General features: G+C 41.6%; 1 protein-coding gene across 3 annotated transcripts in view; it reads right to left on the minus strand.

The window, feature by feature from the left end:
• The window catches only part of LOC116067271 (multiple epidermal growth factor-like domains protein 11), a 190032-nt gene that overhangs the window by 93894 nt on the left and 73743 nt on the right, over positions 1 to 22395 (minus strand). For all 3 annotated transcript variants that reach the window (XM_031323672.2, XM_031323670.2, XM_031323669.2), the window contains exon 6: positions 12918 to 13010. In XM_031323672.2, the coding sequence (XP_031179532.1) occupies positions 12918 to 13010 (93 nt within the window). The remainder of the gene's footprint in view (positions 1 to 12917; positions 13011 to 22395) is intronic.

The following is a 22395-nucleotide window of genomic DNA, read 5'->3' on the forward strand; positions in this document are numbered from 1 at the left end:
TGGGTCTTTGTAAATTATAGAGTGTGGTCTAGACCTACTCTATCTGTAAAGTGTCTTGAGATAACTCTTGTTATGATTTGGTACTATAAATACAATTGAATTGAATTTCCTTCTTTCAAAACAGTGGTAAAGAACAGCAGGAGCAATGGCCAGGAGTTGAGTCATTAAAACAAAAGTATGACAGGTGTGTTAACTGCATGCCAAATTAATCAGAGCACACAAGGCAAAATTGCCTCCATATGACCAGTTGCTGACAAACTTTTTAAACAGAGCCCGACACAGTCACTCCACATAAAACACTCCGGGGCTACATTCACTTTCAGCTAACTTAACGGAGAACAATGACGGCAAAACAGCATCCCTGATCGGTTTTAACAAAATATTCTCTGTCTAACTCAGATAAAAACACCGGATCTACAGCACGTTACTGTGTCTTTCACTACAGGGCCCGTTTGTAACTAGTAGGCTACAGACAACGTGATCTTCACCTGTTCAATTGACTTTAGCTGTTTAACTCAACTTTATTTATATAGTACCTTAGAAGCAAGCATACAGTCCCAAAAAGCCTCACAGAACAAATCTAAAACAACATAGATGAAAACAAAACACCATCAAACAAACACACAAACAAAACACAAGACAATAATAAATAATAAAAAATACTAGTTTTTAAGCAAGACTAAAAATGAAACAATAAGACAATAAAATGTTAAGAGTGATTGATTGATGAAAACCAATGATTAACACTTAAATAATAAACTAATGCTATGCATTACTCCAGATTAAAAAGATAGGTCTATAATGTCTTCTCTTTAAAATACAAAGAGATAACAGACCCTCGACTTTCCTGCTATTATTAGAGACAAGTGTCTGTTTGGTCAGCCTGATCTCATGAAGTGGTGTATGTATGACACGCCAATTCGTATGCCATTATTTGCCATATGGTTTTTTTAGCATGTTTATCAACGCCGTTTGGCCTCCACTGACTTACATTACCTTGTGATTGCGTGTGAATTGACGCCGTAGGGAGTAGTATGAAAGGGCGAATAGCTGTGCAGGGAGGTTGGCTGGGGTGGTGGATGGGTAAAACACAGGAGGGCGGGGTTCGTGTCCCGCGTGTGGCGTTTCCTAAAGCCAACTGTTTGTCCGTTTCTTGTTTTCCTAAAAAACGTGTGTGACGTAGTCTCGCGATAACACGTAGCCTCACGATTTTGTTTACGCTGTGACGTTGCAGACTGCCGTCCGCTGTATACAGCGTAGACATCCACGCGGATAGCTCAAAATGCGTACAGATTACACGCCACTTGGCTTAAGAAAGTTAGCGTGTATGTTTACGCGAAGTCATGATGCCATGTTGTTGATGCCACAGACAAGTCTTGTCTTGTTACTGGACTCACAGCGGTGCGCTGCTGAGAGTGAATAGGGAAACATTGGAACGGTATTTGGCGTTATTGTAAACAAACAGGAAACACTGATATATGAAACTGCTAATTAGATTAATTTACTTATTAATTTAAGGTGCCAGAAGCCCATTCCGGATTGTTCCGACTTACTTTAACCCCTGGATTCACACGTGTGTATTTACGTGTGTGTGTGTGTGTGTGTATCGCTTCCATCTGCATGAGTCCAGCTCTGATAAATGACATGTCTGGGCACAGTTAACGAGTGTGCACCCCCACTGGTCAACGACAGCCGCGGTGTCTCAGCAAGGCACACCAGATCAACTCGACCTTGACACATTATCATATTTATAGGAACTTTAGAAAAAAACACAGGAGGTAAAATGAGAAGCCCGCTGGGTAAAGCATGCCACAAACACCAGGATCAACATGTTCCCCCTCAGGCTCAGCTGTTTTCCATCTTTGCTATTTTTAAAGATGATGTGCAGGTTCGAAAACAATAACAGCAAACTGGTTACCCAGATACTGGGATTTTACTCAAAGTACTAAAAGAAGCCACGTCTGCCTTCACATGCTCATTAGAAAAGTTTTTTCTCCGCCTGACTGTGAAAGTTCATCCATTACAAGAGACATAAACAACAGTCTTCTTTGCCGTCGCAAAAGCTTCCAGTAGCTCATCAGTAAAAGGCGTGTTAATGTAATGTGCTAGGCTATTGTCTGTTTCCATGACAACAAATGGAGAAGTGCACCGAATTCATCACTTATGGCCGGGTGAAACACGGAACACAAGATTGAGAGTTTTTACTAAGAGACCAGATTGTAGCTGTCAGGGTATTGTGCACTTTGAGTCCTCACAACCCCAGTGGGGGGGGAGAGAGAGAGAGAGAGAGAGAGAGAGAGAAGTGAAGTGAGGTTTACCCATAAACCCTTGTCTTTTGACCGGGGGGTCATTTCCTGTAGTTGGCTGAGATTACACTGTCACCTGTATCAAGCAACAACAGAGTTCTTTTAAAAGAGGAGAAAGAGAGAGAGAGAGAGAGAGAGAGAGAGAGAGAGAGAGTCACATTTTCAGGTGTATGCTGAAGTTGTTTGTGCACAGTCTGAGTTGAAAAGGTCAGTTAGTCAAATGAAACAAGATGAAAGGCTCCAAAAACACCAGCTCCTGTGGACACACACTGTACATTTATATATTTCCGCTGCCGTCGGTGCTTCCACTTGTATAGTGTTTTATGAGTCTTCAGTTGTTTGTCATGATATGAAGTGCTTTGTTTTTGAATAACTCAAACTAACTGTGGTTAGTATCAAATGGACTGCTGCTGAGGAAATGCGTGTCCACGGTGGTGTTTTTTGACGGAGGGGATAGCCCCGCTTCCACGCAGTGGACACTTGATGGGCTTGCCTTTAGCAGTTAGTGTATCAATTTATCTTCAATGACCACTGACAAGCAAAGAAAACAGGCCCCAACCTCCTGCAAATGTGATGGCTGCACCTGATTGGACGAACGCTTGACTTGTGGGCTGTCTGCTCCCAGATTTCAAACCGGACCAACTAGGCGGCTCGTTTGGAAACTTTTTGCTTATTTTATTAAAATAGTAAAGGTACTTTATTGTCATATACACATAGCGAAATTCATTCTCTGCATTTAACCCATCCCTTAAGGGAGCAGTGGGCAGCCATTTACAGGACCAACTCCAGATCTGAGCCAGTGCCTTGATCAAGGGCACTGACTGGAGAACCTAGTACATGTTTTCTGATGGTGGGGGAAACCGGAGTACCCGGAGGAAACCCACACAAACATGGGGAGAACATACAAACTGCACACAGAAAGGCCCGGAACGACTTGGATTCAAACCCAGAACCTTCTTGCTGTGAGGCCACAGTGCTAAACATTGGGCCACCATGCTGCTCACTGAGTTAACTGAAATGTGTTTCTAAAAAACATGTTGTGGGAGAAATAAGCTGCAGCTGCTGAATCTGTCTTCATTTCAGATCAACATTGGTCAGTTTAAAAGATTTTCGTTAGTTTTCCAGAGGCGGCTCCTCATTTGCATAAAGTAGCCTGGATTCAACTTTATGCAAATGAGGAGCGGGCAACTCAACACCCAGTCTCTCGAAAGTCCCTGCAACTCTACCAGAATGTATTGCCCGACTGCTTACATACACAAAGAATGGGAAGCGTGAAAATGACGCTGCCAGCAAAGCTGTGGGCTGTAAAACCAAAACAATAGGCTGAAAGATGCCTAAACGCTCCCTAAAGCTGATAACTTTGAAGTTGAGTGATAATTCTCTCCAAGTTCAGCTCTACGAGCGTTCCCTTTAGCGTCTCACAGTCATCATCACTGCCAGACATCACTGTTTACACAGAAATATAGATTTGTGCAACTTTAACCATTCCTTTGTTATAAAACAAATAAAATATGGTTAAGAGTTAGGTGAATGAATGATTCTGCATAACATCACTTACATCCAGCGCCAACTCTTAGTGCCAGTGCAGAAACTAGGATGCCCTTTGTGAAGCGAACCCTAAACATACTTAATCTGTGTTTAGGCTGCCTAACCTTCACCATAACATCGACAGATATTGTAGACAGAAATAGTTTTTAAAATGCCATTGCACATACTGTACAGGGGGAACCCGCAATGCATACCAGGGGCGGTGTGGAAGATGGAAGTAGACCGGGGTAGGCAGCTCCAGTTCCCACAGGAGATATGCTCTGGCTGAAACGACGAGACAAGGCTTGGAGAGTAACATCCAATTAGGTTTTGCTACAGGGGGGTGTCAGAGAGACGTCCCTGTTCACTGCTCCGCCACCAGAAGATGTTCTGGGTTAAGGGGCGAAACGTCAATGAGCGGTGGTCCCCAGCTGAAGACCCTGCAGCAAAACCGGTATGCGGTCAGGTTTAGGCCTGCCTCAGGGAAGAGGACGCCCCTGCCATGCACAGTCCACCACAAGCACCGTTGGAGGTGAGAAAAATATGTACTTAACAAGACCAAAATATAAATTCAAGTCATCATTTGTGATATGGTTAAGAATAATTTACATCCACATGGAGACTTTTGCTCTCAGATCGAAAACAGCCCGTCTATGACTCTGGTAATCTAGAGATTGAAATTGTTTGCACATAACAAGATGTTTCTATCTTGATTTTTCTATTTTGTTCTGTGAAAAAACAAGGCTAATACCAGCATAAGTAAACTAACACAACTGTCAACTCTGAGATGGATACAAGTCTGAAGGCACTGAAGTAATTACTGCTGATCACTTCATAAATTGCCTATCTAGCAACTTCTACTCTGCCTGATTCTTTTAACAACCTTTACCATCTTTAAACTGCATATTTGCAATGTTCCCTCCCTTCATCTTCTCCTTCTTGCTCTTGATAAGCTCTCTCATCATAATCACCATCTTTACAAGGTAATTTCCATCATAATTTGTCCTTATCTATCATTTTTTCCCTTATAATTTCCTCTTCCAACGTCTCCTCTTTTGTCTTCGCCTGTCTCATCCTTGTCTTCCTCTTGTTGCTCCCCACATACTTCTGTCCGAGCTATTTATATTGCCTGGCAGAGCAACAAAGTTCTTCGACTGGTCTGGCGTGTGGACAGGGAAGGCTGCTGACGCTCACACACTGCTTCAGCAGCTAATCTAGTTAGCTACAGTCAAAAACAACGCAAAGGACAATCCTGTGGCTTTCTCTTCTACTTTTCTTCCTAACTCAGAGAGCCCACAGGAAGTTTGAGTTACTTGTATTCCACATACATAACATGCATTCTTCTGGTATGTACTATGGGTTTCAAAAGGAAACACACACTACTAGCCTAGAAATCTAGACCACCCTAGCGGCAGCAAATGTAATTTGCAGCCAGGGTCGTCTAGCAACTCTCCGTTGGCTTGCGAGCTGGAAAAACCAAACTCTAGTCAGGCCAATCACATCGTGTATAGAGTCGGCGGGGCGGGGTGGGGCTTAACATAATGACAGCAGAGTTGCGACGGTTCTGCGTGAATTCCCTGCTACTTGAAAACAAAGAAGAGCTGCTGCTGGCAAACAGCGGTCTTTGGAATCGGCTTTGGCCGCGACTCTGGAAGACTTGGAGTTAAGCTTTTCTTTGAGAAAAGAACAAAGAACGGCACTGAAGTCATTCTTAAAAAAGGAAGATGTGTTCGGAGTTTTGCCGACCGGATACGGCAAAAGTTGAATCTATCAACTAGCTTCGCTACCTTCTTCGTTGCTCTGGTTGGTTGTAGCGCTATCCTATTGCGTGCGGAGGGAATTTGAAAGACAACTGTTTATCCCACCCCTCGGATTGAGCCCTGCCAATGGTGAGTTCCCAGACCCAACATCTGGATGTGGGTCTGGCTTGTCAGGCTAACTGTATAATCATGTAAAATAGATTTAATAAGTCTTTACATTGAGCCCTGTTTCCTAGAAAAGACATGTATGTCTGTATGTCTAATGGTTTTGATAAATATGGTGTGAAGTAAAAGGTAATAGCAGCCTGGATTAAGTTCACTGGCAACTGTTTTTTTCCAGTCAATGTCCCCTTTTATATTCCAACAAGTCCTCCAATCCATACGACTATATAGGTAGTTTATTCCTCCCCTCTTATACGACCCACAGGAGCATTTTCCGTCCTCATATCTAAACCAGCAAACTTAACACGTCTTTAACACTAGAGCGGCCATGACGGTAGTTTTGACCGTTTTGAAATTTATATGTGTAATAACTTTGCTGAATAAAAAAATACAATCCTGCTGGTACCTGACTTTTTCCTAAAAGAGTCTGTAATTTCATTTAAAATTGTTTTTATATACATTACACAAAAGGCAAAGAAAATACAATCACTTTTACCTATTTTGGCCATAAACGGTCATATTGACCGCTCGGATTTTCGCGGTATTGTTTTTAATCTTTTGCGCGCTTGAAGATGCATCTTGGTTGCTTAGTAACTACCATAGTCTCTGTCAGAGAAACGTAACTAGCGGTCTCGAGTAACAAGTGTGGGTATCACCGATGCCAAAGGCAAAGCCAGACTCGGCTACTACGGCGTGGATGGACTCTGTTCTGAATCACAAGGAAAGTACCGGTGCTCGCTCTGTGAAAGGCGCGGTACACGTAGATGGCCGTGGCTGTCTACATGTTCATATAACTTCATACATCCTCAAACTGGCTGGAATCATTGCACACATCCTCTCCAAGGAGTACACCAGCAGTAAAATTGTCTGGAGGAAGTTCATGCAGCAACTGGCAGACGAGCTGAGAGCGGAGTTTATGGAGGAAAAAAGGGCCGCGGCTCACGAAAACGGAGGCAGTGCCAGGTTAGGTTATAGCTAAATGTTCAAATAAGATACTTTTAATTGTTATTTGGCTGTTATGAGTTAAGTTGAATGACTTTCCACACCACATTTTTCGGGATATGAATGTATGAAATAATTACAGTTTACTATGCCATGATATGAATTATTGAAACACGTATTACTATTCAAATGTATAATTAAACTCGTTAAAATGTACATTTTGGTGTTATTAAGTTTTTCTAAAGATATCATAACACAATACATAATACAATATTGCAATTAGGTATTTATCATGAGAGATTATAGAGTTTGGAATCTGGCGGTCAAAATGACCGCTCACGGCAATTCTAGTGTTAACGTTGTGAAACGGTCGCAGTTTGATCATGTTTAGGCACCAAAACTACTTATTAAATTAAGGAAAAGATCGTGGTTTGGGTTAAAATCAGACCTTACTTCACACTGGCGCACCCAAAAATTCCTCTATGCAGGAAAAACCCTGAAATCTCAATGAATGAAGATTTATTGCAAGACTGTTACATTACACTTTAAGTTTAAGTTAGTTAATTCTTTGAATTTTTTGAGTGCTTGGCTTCAGGGTATTTTATTCTTTATTATCCTCCCATTTCTTTAGGGTTAATATGACAAATCACAGCCGGACTTTCTTTTCCTGGCTTCTCTCTGTGAATAATTGCCAAACTCTTTCCCATCAGACTAGTTTGTAACATTCAAACAGGAAGAGTTTTCACTTAACTCATCTGAATTAGAGGAGCAGGTTGTCCACCAATCAGGATCCAGTAATGTGTCTGTCCTGCCTGTGAGACATTAGGCCTTTAAATGTATCCAAATCATGCCTCTGCAGTTTATTTTCCAAAACAACATGACGAACACTGCCCTCATCCTAGGCTGCAGTTTATTAAAAAACAAAATAATAAAAAAAATAAAACAATATGGGATCTTTCAATCTGTTACTGACCACGGGATATATTTCCTCTGACCAATCAGGTAAAAGCGTGCATGAAATAAAACACAGTCTGTGTACGAATAGGCTCAATATCCTCGTGGGAGGGACGACTCGGTTTCACTGTGCAGCATCTTTATAGCAAATTACATCCGTCCACAGGTAATGAGCAAATGAGAAAGTCTATTGGAGGGATTTGAGGAGGCAGAGTCTTCACCCTGTGGGACACTGGAAAAAATATTATTATTTCACAGTCTTCAGATTCACCTGTCATACAACAGCACTGTCTGCCAGTTTGGCTTTATCACAAAAATAAATAAGAGGGGATGATGAAGAGATAGAAAACAAAGACAGACAGACGGACAGACAGAGAGACAGACAGACAGACAGACAGACAGACAGACAGACAGACAGACCAAACAGACAGACAGACAGACAGACAGACAGACTACGGCACATTGAAGAAAGTAAGTTAAAGTCAGCCAAACTTCCAGAGTAAACCCGACAGATTGAGTTGATCGACATCCTTCATCTTCCTCTTCCCTCCAGCTTCACTCATGAGTCACAGATTATTTTCTCCAAGTCTGTAGTTCCCTTCAGCTATACACCGTTTTTCAGTGTTTTTTTAACTTACTGGTTTGGTTTTACGGCCCTCAACCAGTGGTGGAAGAAGTATTCAGACTCTGTACTTCAGTAAAAGTACTAATACCACACTGTTAAAATACTCCACTACAAGAAAAAGTCCTGCATTCAAAACTTTACTTAAGTAAAAGTATGTAATCAGCAAAATATACGTCAGACAGACAGACAGACACAGACAGACACAGACACAGACAGACAGACGACTACGACACACTGAAGAAAGGAAGTTGAAGCCAAACTTCCAGAGTAAACCCGAGAGATTGAGTTGATCGACATACTTCATCTTCCTCTTCCCCTCAGCCTAACTGCTGGTAGATTTACCTCACCTCTCTTGGCTTGGCCTCAGTCCCCTGGCCCCTGGGCAGCAATAAAAACAGGTAAACACTGGGGAGGCTGGAGCACACCAATAACAAAGTGGGACTAAAAGGGGTCGTGTGAGTCATTAAGTTTCAATAGACCCCCAAAGCCCTCTAAACGCGTGCATGCGCGCACACACACACACACACACACACACACACACACACACACACACACATACACCTTTATGTCCTAAGATGCTTCGTTGATCTTATGATCTTAGGTTTATGTTGATTTTATGTTGATTTTACGGTTTTTCTGTTACATGTTTGTGTCGTGAAGCAACAGATTGTAGCACTATGCCCAAGACAAGTTTTTCCTCGGGGACAATAAAGTGTATTCTATTCTACACAGAACAGCACTCCCTCAGCCTCCGTAAGGGCAGTGTGTGAGTCTGAAGAGCTGAGAAGTGGAACCAAACGACTGAAATGAGACTATTATATTGAGATGAAGTGGCTTCATTTCCACATTTTTTACTGTTCTGTACCACAAAACGGACCTAAATGAGCTGCTGATCAGTAACTATGACTGAACGATTATCTCTATTTCAGCTTTCAAAACTCACTTTCTGGCCTTAACAAAATCTCATCCACTCTGCTACAGTTTTCATTCCATCATTGTAGGAATATTTAAAAACCTCCATGCTTTCTTTTCCAGTCAGATTCGGTAACACTTGTCCATGCACTCGTCATCAGAAGACATGGTACCTGAAGCCTCTTCCCCACTAACACCCACTAACATCTGGATTTTGTCTGCACTGGGAAAGGCTACAGTCTGCTTTTATTCCCAGGACAACTGACTCTGCAGTGGTCATGGGTATTTGTTATATCCAGCTCCGATCAGCAGTGATGGAAACATGACGATCGGATGAACATCCTAATTTTCGCCCCCTTTACCGGCGTGATGCTAGAACGCTCGTCATCTCAGCCACAAATGCCTTCCATCTCCGTGCATGCAGCGCTTGAACATTGTTCTAAATTTGTCGGCTCCCTGTTTGAAAGCGAGACTGAATAAGTAACAGATTTGTTTTAGTTTTTAAACCATCGTAACATTTTCACTGGCCTCCATGCTGCTTTCTACTGTTTACTAACGCTATGTTGCTATGTGTATGTGAAGCGTATCTCTTGGAGAATAGCAGAGCCAGTATATGTGTGTGTGTGTGTGTGTGTGTGTGTGTGTGTGTGTGTGTGCGCGCGTGCGAGTATGGTGTGAAGTGAGTGAGAGAGTAACAATGAATTCAGAGTGAGCGGTCGGAGAGTTTAAGTTTATTAGCGAAGATATCAAGTGAACGTACAGCAGAGTTTACAGTTTTGTGCACTGTATCGTTGTGGCAACGCTGCCGAATATCCAGAAGTTAAAGCCCGAGCAAGAACAATCTTTGCTGAGTTGTGTTGGTGGCCGTGATGTTGTGGCCCTCCTCCCCACGGGGTTCGGGGAAAAGTTAGATTTTCCAGCTCGCTCCGTTAGTGGTGAAGGAGTTGGCTAAGGTGAACGCTAGCGATGCTAAGCCGACGTCACGACCAAATGTTAGCGATTGGTTATGGTAGATCCAGAGTGGCTCTGGGCAGATCCAATAGTTTTAAACTTCAACAGAGTACCCGCCTTCAAGGAAGTTAACACTTGTCAATGGAGAGTGGCCAGATTCTCTGTACAAATGAAATGTACCAGAGTCTAGTAGGACCAGTGACACAATAGGGGCAATCAATCTCAAAACGATGTGCACCGTTTTGTGGTAGATGCTAGATCGGATCCTGCTAGACGTGTCGACATCAAAGTGCCTCATGGCCCGCCTTATTCTGCCTCTGATTGGCTTACCCTAACCCGTTTTGCTGCGAGCTTTGAGGTAAGTTTTCTCTCGTTTGGTGGGCGTGTCAGAGATAAACTTGTGGTAATAAAAAGGCAGTGCTTTTCCCCCCACACAGCAGGGTGTTCATCGCATCCGTTTTAATTTAAATACACGTTTTGATATACGTTTTGTTGGGGCTGAACGTGCCCAAGAAAAAGAAAAAAAAAACAGATGCAAGTCTACTGGCAATGGAAAAGGAGTCTATTGCTTATTTTTAGCAGGTATTCCTGTTTAAAAAAAACCTACACATACACGTTTATTTCGGTGGGAAAGGGGTATTACACTCACACCGTTACTGATCTTCCTGTAACACTGAATGGCTTCAGCCATAGGCTGGCAATCTGGTAGTTCTGGCGAAAAAAAACAAAAACAATAGCGTTTCACACTAGTTTGACAAATACTATGCAAGACTGTATGGCTGCAGCCTGGAGCCTCCCGTCTAGTGCCATCGGGCTTCTACTTTTCAAAATAAAAGCTTGTGTCTGGTCCGCTATGTCTTCGTACTTTGGTGTTTTGGGTGTTTAAGTATGTAATATGTTTTAAATATGCATTTCCATTCTATTCTAAGATGGTGCCATGGTGGTTTATTTTAAGGTTTTAAGAATTGTTCCAGTGTGTGTATTATTTAATTATGAAAGCCTGCATGTGCGCCTCATGCTGCTGGTGCCATAATCTCACGTGAGCCTGTTTTTTCCAATTATAAAGCAAATAATGTTCCTGTCTAAAATTGGGCCGGTAAGGGACGGAATTGCCAGGGCTGAATTTTTGTCCCAGTCCGCCCCTCTTCAGCTAACCAAAACCAAACCAAATTTTTTAGTTTTGTCTGTGCAAACACATCGACCAGATAAGATAATAAGAGAAAGGCAACAGTAGTTGTGCATTTCTACTATGAACAGGAAGCAAGAATAAGATAAATATGGCTGGGAAGATGCAGACAACATTGTCTCTGTTCTGAAGCAAAGTTTAGATTTATTTGACTAGAGTAGCAGCAACATGTAAAATACTACTTGAATAATACGAAATATTTTGACAGCAGCCATGTGCTCAAACTATAAGACAGTCCACCAAAGTTCAAGACATACAGAAATCCAACAGATCGTCCAACAGCCAGATTGTTTCGGGTTCCAGAATCTGCTCTTGGCCTATAAAGATCTTAGTGGTCTGACTGCATATTATATATCTGTCAAGATTACAGTTTATCAGACAGATTCATTCAAATACACAGAATTCAGTCAACATCTGAGGACAGTGTTTTATGTTTGTTCTTTTCAATCATGGAACAGCCTGCTGATCTGAAGTGTGCACTGGCATTATCTTCATTTATTTAATGAGTAGTGTGTTGAGTTGTGTGTGTCCCCATCTGTGTTATGACCTATTTTCTACCCTTCTATCCCTCTGTAGAGCGCTACAAATTGCTTATGTATGAGACTGTGCTCTTGGACAACCAGCATTTTGCTCTAAAGCCAAACAAGCTAATCACGATGTCCTTCTTGCTCACTTAACATTTCCGTTTTTTATCTGCAGGAATGAGCTTGCAGATTGACCTCTACTGTGGAAATGTGCTCTTTTCTTTATCGCCGCGGAAGGCGAACGTCAGACGACTTGGTGTCTCTCTGAAAATGCCAATCTCTGATCATTATGCTGTGCCCCCGTCACCGACCATTAAATGTGGCTCCAGCTCCAGCTCTCATTTGTGTACTTCAGGGTGTTACAGAGTGTGAGGTGGAAACAAGATCTTTCCAAACAGCTCTTGCATGCCAGTTACTTTTGACCAATTATGGCTACAGATGTGAATAACTAAAAGATAGTTGATGCACCAGAATAGGGCTCAAATCAAAATCGCGATTTGAAAGAATGCGATTAGCTAATCGTGTAGACCGCGGTTAATCAAATGTGAAATATCTAGTTGAATGTTTGGTGTAACATTTGATTTGACATTTTATATTCCTCTTCATTATTACAGGGTTCAACGCTAAGGTTTTTTTTTTAGGTTCATCAATGATGATAAATGATCTGAAGTCCGTAATTTTTGAATATGTTCTAGTTTCTTCTCTCCTCTGTGACAGTAAACTGAATAGCTTTGAGTTGTGGACAAAACAAGACATTTGAGGACGTCATCTTGGGCTTTTTGGGAAACACTGATCCACATTTTTCACCATTTTCTGACATTTTATAGACCACATAACTAATCAATTAATCGAGAAAATAATTGACAGATTAATCAACAATGAACATAACTGTAGTTGCAGCCCTACATGTGTTCATAAAGACTAAAAGCAGCTAAAATGATACAAGTCATACAAGTACGTAGTCAGTTTTATGTGAACCTGAGAAAAAGATAAAAAGCAAAGTCTCCAGCCCTGTGTGATTTGTTTACATCGGCTTTTCATTTCACTGTGAGTGTGATGTGTACTCACCACTGGAGCAGTCCAGTCCCCCCCAGCCGGGCTCACACTGGCAGGTATCAGGAGAAACACACCGTCCGTGGGCGCACTCTTCAGTACACAGCGCTGAGGAGGAAGAAGAGGACACCTAGATTAATATCAAACCCTTTTTTAAATATATCTGGCTCTCTGGCTATCTTGGATGGCATTGAGAGCACCAGTGTTGGGCAAGTTACTTTTAAAAAGTAATTAGTTACAGTTAGTAGTTACTACTTCTTCCAAAAAGTAACTAAATTAGTTATTCAGTTACAAATGATCAAAGTAACTAGTTACTTCAGAAAGTAACTATTGCGTTACTTTCAAGTACATTTTTAAATGCTCAAATGTGACCCCACCTCCACCTACCCCTCTTTAATGGAACTTAAAATACATGTGCATGTTCAATTATTTATGATAAATCTGAATATTATAATGAAATGGACACTTAATACAATATATTATTAACAGAAACAATGTACACAAATCTAAACTATTTTAATGTTGCTGTGGGACAAAGTGAGACTAGCCTCCAATCAAATGCCATGTATGTAGATATTATGTTTATATAGTGGATCCATACAAATAACACAACATCTCAACAGGCCACAACTGGGCAAAATTAAATTATGCTTGTTAAACACTATACCAAAAATAAATAACAAATATATACACTCTTTGTAGTGCAAATAACATAAGTGGCCTGATGTTTATACTTGTGTGCTGGTGTGTGCGTCGAGCCGGCATGTGTGTGTGTGTGTGTGTGTGTGTGTGTGTGTGTGTGTGTGGGGAGTAGGTGATAGAGCGAGGGAGAAGTGAGAGAGTGACTGTGATTAGCTTCGGAGCGAGTAGCGACTCTAGAGTCATAGTGAGAGAAACAAAGTGTCTCCTCTGTTCTTTCTGACCACGGTGGGAAATCTGTAGCAGGAAAAGTTAACCCTCTCCTTGATTTCATAACACCATACCTGTCTCTCTCTCGTTGACTGACTCGCTTGTGTCGTTCTTGTGTGTCCGACTATGCGTGCTTTCGAACACCCACCCAACTCTACCTCTGATTGGCTTACCATGACATTTTACTCAACCTCAGCCAATCGTCAGCATTTATGCGCTTGCGTCGTGCACTGCCCACTAACCAAGGAAGAACAGTAAAAAAAAGTCTTTGCCTCTCAGCTTAGACTCAGAGATCTAGTTGGTCTGATGAAAAAAACAGCTTCAAATATAGTAACGCGCCGCATTTTCTGGCAGTAACGGTAACGGCGTTATTAAGATGGGAAGAGTAATCAATTAGATTACTCGTTACTGAAAAAAAGTAATGTCGTTAGTAACGCTGTTATTTATAACGCTGTTATTCCCATCACTGGAAAGCACTACTGTCAGAAATCTAGGAGTTATTTTTGTTCAGGATATATCCTTTAACGCCCACTTAAAACAAACCTCAAGATCAGCCTTTTTTCATCTTCGTAACATTGCCAAAATTAGTCACATCCTGTCTCAAAACAATGCTGAAAAACTAGTCCATGCATTTGTTACTTCCAGGCTGGACTATTGTAATTCCTTACTATCAGGTTGCTCAAATAAGTCCCTTAAGACTCTCCAGCTGATCCAGAATGCTGCAGCGCGTGTTCTGACAAGAACTAACAAAAGAGATCATATTTCTCCTGTATTAGCTTCTCGGCATTGGCATCCTGTAAAATCCAGGATTGAATTTAAAATTCTTCTCCTGACCTACAAAGCTCTAAATGGTCAAGCACCATCATATCTTGAAGAGCTCATAGTACCTTATTGTCCCACTAGAGCACTGCGCTGCCAGAATGCAGAGTTACTTGTGGTTCCTAGAGTCTCTAAAAGTAAAATGGGAGCCAGAGCCTTCAGCTATCAGGCTCCTCTCCTGTGGAACCAGCTCCCAGTCTGGGTCCGGGAGGCAGACACCGTCACCACATTTAAGAGTAAACTTAAAACTCTCCTCTTTGATAAAGCTTATAGTTAGGGAGTGAGGAGTTGCAGCGTTCGCCTAGAACGGCGGGGGAGGGTGTATAGCTTCAGACACAGCACCCCTTCTCTTCTCTGCTTCTCATCATAGTCGTCAGATTCATCTACCAACCTTTATAGAACTGGCTCAGGTTTGCCATGCACCAGCTCTTAATTATGCTGTTATAGTTTAAGACTGCCAGGGGACTTCCTTTGACACACTGAGGTCCTCTCTCCTCTCTCTTTCCATCTGTGTGCATCCAATCATTATTGCAGCTGTCGCTGTGGTCCTGCTCCGCGCCCTGCTATGCCCTGCTACACCCTGCTATGTCCTGCTACGCCCTGCAGTGCCCTGCTACGCCCTGCTGTGCCCTGCTATGCCCTGCTACGTCCTGCAGTGCCCTGCTACACCCTGCAGTGCCCTGCTACGCCATGAACTACTACAACTACTATTTTTAGTCATAGTTCCATTATCTTTATTGTGACTATTATTGCCACTGTTCATCACGCCCCCAACTGGCACCGTCAAACACCGCCCACCAAGAGCCTGGGTCTGCTGAGGTTTCTCCCTGAAAGGAAGCTTTCCTCACCACCCGAGGTTTCTTCCTAAAAGGGAGTTTTTCCTCGCCACTGTCGCACTAAATGCTTGCTCTTGGGGGAATTACTGGAATTGTTGGGTCTTTGTAAATTATAGAGTGTGGTCTACACCTACTCTATCTGTAAAGTGTCTTGAGAATAAATCTTGTTATGATTTGATACTATGAATAAAATTTTATTTAATTTTCAATTGATCAATTACCAAGACCCTGTGACCTCAGTAGAGTTTTACAGTTCCAGTTGTAGGAGAAACTACCAGGGCTGGGATGATATGCTTCTGTCCCGATTCGATTCTTTCACGATACGTGGGTGCCAATTGGATTTGTATTGCGATTTTCATTTATTGCGATTCTAGAAGTATTGCGATTCGATAGTAATGAGTATTGCAATTTTCTTTTCCTTCTTTAACATAAACAAAAGTTGACTAATACACTTCTAGAGACAATATATCATGACATATCTAAAAACTATTTGTTTTCTAACAAGAATGCACAACACATGTCAGTCAGTCAGTCTGACATTTATTTCATTTGTAAAGAAGAACATAACATGTACTTTCTGCATTTTCTGCTGTTGGTCTGTTTTGCTGGAAACAGATATGATGTAGTCGCCATTGGCAGTACCGTATAAACAGGAAAAATATAGATTCTAGGAAAAAGAATTGATTGTAAACATTGTTGTAAAGAAATTAACGATACATACGATTTTCGATTCCCCCACACCCCTAGAAACTACTTTGTAGACAACATAACCATGATCAGGTGTGCTCATCCAGCAACAAATCAACTCCTGTGTTTTGCGATGTAAAATGACGTTTTTTGTCAAAGGGGTCTGGTGGCTTTGAAGAGAGCAGAGATAACAGCTTCAGTTCCCAGAAGTATATAAACACTTACACTATAATCATGAAAAATAGATTCAGTAATTCTTTACATGGAACCCCATTTCCTAGAAATTACATGTATACGCTAATGGCTTTGATACAAACATTGTGCAGGAAATGCAATAGCAGCCTGGATTAAGTTCACAGGCAACTGTTATTTTTTCCAGTCAGTGTCTTATTTTATATTCATCCAGTTCTTCAAACCATACGACCCACAGGAGTGTTTTCCGTCCTCATATCTGAACCAGAGAGTGTAATGGTTGTGGTTTTTAACACGTCTTTAACATTGATAAACAGTCACAGTTTGGTTATGTTTAGGCACCAAAACTACTTAGTTAAGTTTAGAAAAAGATTGTGGTTTGGGTTAAAATCTGAACCCAAGATGTAACGTAGCTCAGTTGTTCCTGTGTTTGTTGGACCCATCCAAACCCCCAACCTGCCTCCTTTTGGAGAATTTGGCGCTCTTTTTCTTCGTCACTTTACTTCCTGCTTTGCTCCTATAATAATTACGGGAGGCCCGTAGAGGGCCCCGCCACTATAAACGTAAATTGTAATTGCTGCTTGAACAAACAACTTATTGGAGCCTTTTTCGAAAGAGGACAGTCTCATTTAGCTGCTGCCCCTGTCCAGAGCAGGACGTTGCTTAGCTTCCGTATCGGTACTCCTGTCTGCTTCTCCAAACAGGGGGCGAGCCGACCGCCATCTATCGTAACTAACACACCGACTATGGAGAAAAACTCATTCAAACACACTTCAAAACATCTAAACTATCCCTTTAACACTGCACATGAAAGAAGTGTCACTTAGAAGCCCAGTCTCATGGCAGTTTGTGAAATGGTGACGTTATTGAATCTATTGATTCGTGTACTGAACACGTTAATGTCGTTATTTTCGTGTGGTGTGCACGAATTTTAAAGTAATGTATTCAATGGGAAGCATATTTTGTGATCACAGAACGATTATGGTAGCGAGTAGTATTGATAAGGCGAAAATCCGCGTAGGGAGGTTGGTCAGGGTGGTGGATGGGTCAAACAACACAGGACTTTCACCAGAAGACCGGGGATCGTGTCCCGCGTGTTGCAGTTCCTTTCCCCGTTATTCTCTTCCTAACCACAACCGTCCCGTTGTTGTGGCCAGCGTGTGGCGTTTCATGTCCCCGTTGTTACATGCCACAGAGACCGCGGATCGTGTCCCTGCGGCCGGGGATCGCGTCCCTCGTGTGGCGGTCCGTCCCGTTGTTGTCGCCGGCGTGTGGCGTTTCATTTCTCCGTTGTTGCGTCCCCCAGAGCAGCCCAGTGTCATGGCGGTTCGTGAAATGGTCACGTTCGAAAATCGTGACCTGTACACAAAATAAACGAGAAAATCGTGACCTGTACACAAATCAATAAATCAAAATAACGTGACCATTTCACGAACTGGCGTGAGACCGGGTTGCACTTAGAGAGTCTGTGCACATCTTGGCCGTGCTGTTATGGTTTCAACTGTTTGCGTTTCGACAATTTAATATATCGAGGCACAGGTGAACAGTGATGGGAGTAACGTGTTACAAAAGTAATGCAATTACAGTGTAATGTATTCCTTTTTGCTGTAACGCATTACTAATTAAATTTCGGTAATAGTATACCCGTTATAATCTCAGTAACGCGAGTTACAACACATTTTAACGCAACATTTAGTGAATTCCCCAACTCCGCGAAACATTTCTTCACAGGAAAAAAACACTGCAGATGAATCCAGCAGGAGTATAAATTGTGAATGGCTGTTATTATTTATGTATTCCACACCATAAAAAAACTTGACTTAGATATGGTGAGATGCTGCGAGCTTCTGATAGTGTGTAAAGCACATTATCTGCTCCTGTACAGAAAACAGAAAAGGCAACACTGACATCTTCATTTTCACCTTACGCTTCCCCAACTGGTGTAATATTTCATCAGGACACAACCTTACAGTTGAGAGCTGTCATAAATATCAGAAGGTTGAAAACAAACGACTCTATCACAGCGTGATAAATTAGGTTTTCACAGGGCTGCCATGTCTCATGTTGAGCAGCTATTAGCTCAGAGGCCGGAGGAGGGCACGGGAAGGTGTGAGGAAGAGGAGAAAGAGAGAAAAGGTAAAGAGAGAAAGAGGGAAAAATAATAGCGGAAAATTTTAATAAAGAAAGGCAGAGACACAGACTAAAGCAAAGACAGAGAAAGCAATAAAGACAAGAATAATAACATCTAAAGGTGAATCTGAAAACATCCCTCCCGCTGACTTCAAACAGTAACATGTACAACGTTAAACTCACTGGCATTTCAAAATGACTTTTAATATAAAACTTGACATTTTCACTTGCAATTATTATGTCATTTGTCATCATCATTGAGCAGCTCTCTAAAAAAACACCTAATATATAAGTCTCTTACTTTATAATGCAATGTACTGCACAGTATCTATCCATAATGTATTATGTGTGGTGTGATGATATCTGGTATAATTTACTGTGTTTAAGTGAGGAATTTACATTTAAATACAGATGCCATTATCGGTCCGATGCCATGCGCATGTACTCCTACTTGTAGTCATAAAATGACTCCGATACTATCACACCCGATACCACCTCATAGCAATGTGACAATAACTTCTCCGTCAAGCAGGTATAGGCGAGCAATGCCAGCCGTTAGGAGATTTTTGGCTGTTAAAAAAATAACTAGGCTCTTGCCCAATGCATGATTGCACTTGGCGACCAGCCATCGTCAGTCGTTAATAATACTATTACTGGGTTTCGACGTCTTCCCAGTGTACTGGAGCCGAGAGATTCCCAGCTGTCACCACATCACAGAAACCGTGTTTCACCCGTAAACTTCACCACTGATATTTGGAGCAGCGGTGTTAACTCTCTGTATAAAGTACATGGATCCATAGAGCATTTGTGTTGAATGTTTTTGCCAAGATTAAGTCTTTCAAATGTCTCTATGGATATCATTGTTCATAATAAAGATGGACACAACAAGCACTGAGTCATATTTAAGTCTTTAAAGGAACACGCCGAGGAATTAGGAATTAACACCTGAGAAGCACCGTTGTTACTTTCTGCTCCTCACCTCGGGGCTTCTCAGGTGCTGCGAGCAAATCACTCCGCCCAAGTAGCAGAAGTAGCAGTGCTTCGCCTTCTTCTGAGAATATAGTTCCCAGTATGTATACGGTTAGAAGGTGGCTGTGTCTCATGTGACCTTGTTATTTGTACACGCTGTGACTATACAAATCACAACATGTAAATAGGAACATGTTGGCGTTATTTTGTCACTTATTGGGAGCAGTAGACTAGATGGAGCCGATTACCTCCAGGATCACACACAACACACACAACGACAAGTTTCCATCCCAATCAAATGTAGTGCAAACTTTAACAGAATTTACAGAAAATCTGCAAAAGAAAATGCTAATTAATGTGGTTTTCCATCCACTTGTGTTATGTGTATAACAGGAGTTTAGTTGGCTGTGAATTGTGTGTCTTGATACTTTCACAGTATTCATATAGCACCTTCACCTGCTTTATAATCAAAAAAGACATAGACGTCTAACTTTTTACAATATGGGACCTTTAGGACACCGACCATTAACTGCAACGTCCCTGGTTGCTGTCTTTAGATCACTAATTAACATATTTTTTTAACCTTTATGTAGTTTCATTCACTTCATTTAGAAGTTATTTCTCGTTTGTTTAATCTGTACACAAACACAAATGTTGAAATGACAGTTTGTTGTTATACAGGGCGTTACATGCTGAAACTATATCTGACTTTGTGGAATATTGTCGTAATTGTAAGGTTGCCAAGCAAACAGAGGAGAGAGTAAATGTAGTCAGAGTGGCGAGGTGTCCAGGGTGTACTCTGCCCAATGCATGCTGGGAAAAGCATTAATTGTTAACAGTCCCACAGCTCAAAAATAATAATTTGAAAAAGAAAAAAAAGCTATAAAAAAAATGGTAATATAACCTGCAACCTTAAAAGCCCTTATATTGCTTAATGGAATGAAAACACAAAGCGCAGACGATAAACAGCTTGTTGAAAGTGAAAGGCTTAATTTAATCCAACACCCCCTGCAACTCATTTTGTGGGGATCACTTGTGTATCACCGTATGAATCCTGCATCGTACATCAGGTAGGGATTGTGCAGGGAGAAGACGGGCTGACAGCTCGGAGACTTAAGCTCCTCCATCACAGAGACATGATGTGCTGCTGCTCTGACTTGCTGTTTGTGCCACTGATTCCTCTCCAACTGAAACACGCTCACAAGCTCCACTTGAATAAATATACGTTCGCAGAAACAAATAGACATCACATAAATGAAAAAGTATGCCTCTTTAGTTTCACTTTCGGCATGAATCTGCAATCTGCCGCCGCTCGCAACTGGAATGCTCTGCAAAAGACTCGTACACTGGACAAACTAATTTCCATTTCATCTTTCCAAAAACGCCATCTCATCCTTACATATACATATACATATATATATACATATACATATGCAGCTGCTTTTCCACATCATAATTTCCCAGCTAAACATTTGTACAGTTTCTCCCCTTCTTTATGCACCCACGTACCTGTGCACTTCTCTCGTTATACGTGTTGACTGATGTCTGTGTTGTATTTTAAATTGTGTTTTATGTCATTTTAAACTGTATGTATGTCTAATACAATACCTCCTCCCCTTCCCCTAAGTGGCTTTGTCACTTGTGAGGCCACCATTGTAAATAAGAACCTGTTGTTAATGACTTGCCTGTAAAAATAAAGGTGAAATGATGGGGCTTCATGTGCGCAGGCAAGCGTGCGCGCACGCACACTCACACACACACACACACACACACACACACACACACACACACACACACACACACACACACACACTATTTCAAACTCTAATAAAAAAACTAGCTGTGTTTTCAGGCTATGGAGGTGTAAAATCAGCACAGTGCACAAAAAGTGAAGTGCTGAGTTTCGAAAGTTGCAAGGAAGTATGCGAGCAGGGAGGAAAAGTGACTTCAGTGGATACACGAATTAGACCGGTCTCGGTAAAGTCAGGTTTTATGGCTCTTACGGTGCTTTAGCCACAGAGGGGTCGTCCAGTCAAAATTTATAGTTGCACTGTGTTAACATTTTACAGCTTTTTTCATGCATTAGGACAGGAATCCTCCAGCCACATGCACTTGGCACAGCACACAGAGATAAGATTTATACTAGAGGAGGGGACGCTGAAAGCTTTACATTTGCTCACAAATAGACACTGTAAACATGACTGGCATATCAGTGTTTTCGTAAACAGCCGAATGTTGTGTCCCTTTTACAGCTGCAAAGATGAATCAATTAGTTGTCAACTATTTTTAATCGGCAACTATTTTTAAAAAATCAATTTAACGGTTTGAGTCATTTGTTTATGAAAGAAAAGAAGGTAAAAATACTCTGATTATCACACCCACCCTCCTGTCCACTCATATTTATCCACATGAATCCCAATTAGTATTTGTATGGAAAATAATTGTTAAATTTATGCAAGATAGGTGCATTTCACTAGTGGAAAATGTGTTGAGAAAATGTGTTTGTACTAGGGCTATCAAAATAACAAAAACATAACGCAGATTAATCTATTCCATATTGACGTTTGACCCAGAGCCGTTCTAGCCACCATTCGACTGTAAAATGAAGGAGGGAAACGAGAATGTGCTGCCTGGATCATTGATTGGAACATTTACTTGTAAAAATCTTCTTCCTGCCAACCCTGGCTACCGAAATCTGGTGCCACTGATATGTCTGCTCTTCTCTCTGATGCTCTGAAACAGACGATACAGGAAACACAAACACCGCTGCACGTGACGCTAGTTTACACTATACTCAACAGCAGCTAACGTTAGCCTACCGCTAGCTAGTTAACACTATACTCGACAGCAGCTAACGTTAGCCTACCGCTAGCTAGTTAACACTATACTCGACAGCAGCTAACGTTAGCCTACCGCTAGGTAGTAGCTGGATTAAACACAGTTAAAATGCT

The sequence above is a fragment of the Sander lucioperca genome, chromosome 3 (genome assembly GCF_008315115.2).
Source record: "Sander lucioperca isolate FBNREF2018 chromosome 3, SLUC_FBN_1.2, whole genome shotgun sequence".
Lineage (NCBI taxonomy): Eukaryota > Metazoa > Chordata > Actinopteri > Perciformes > Percidae > Sander > Sander lucioperca.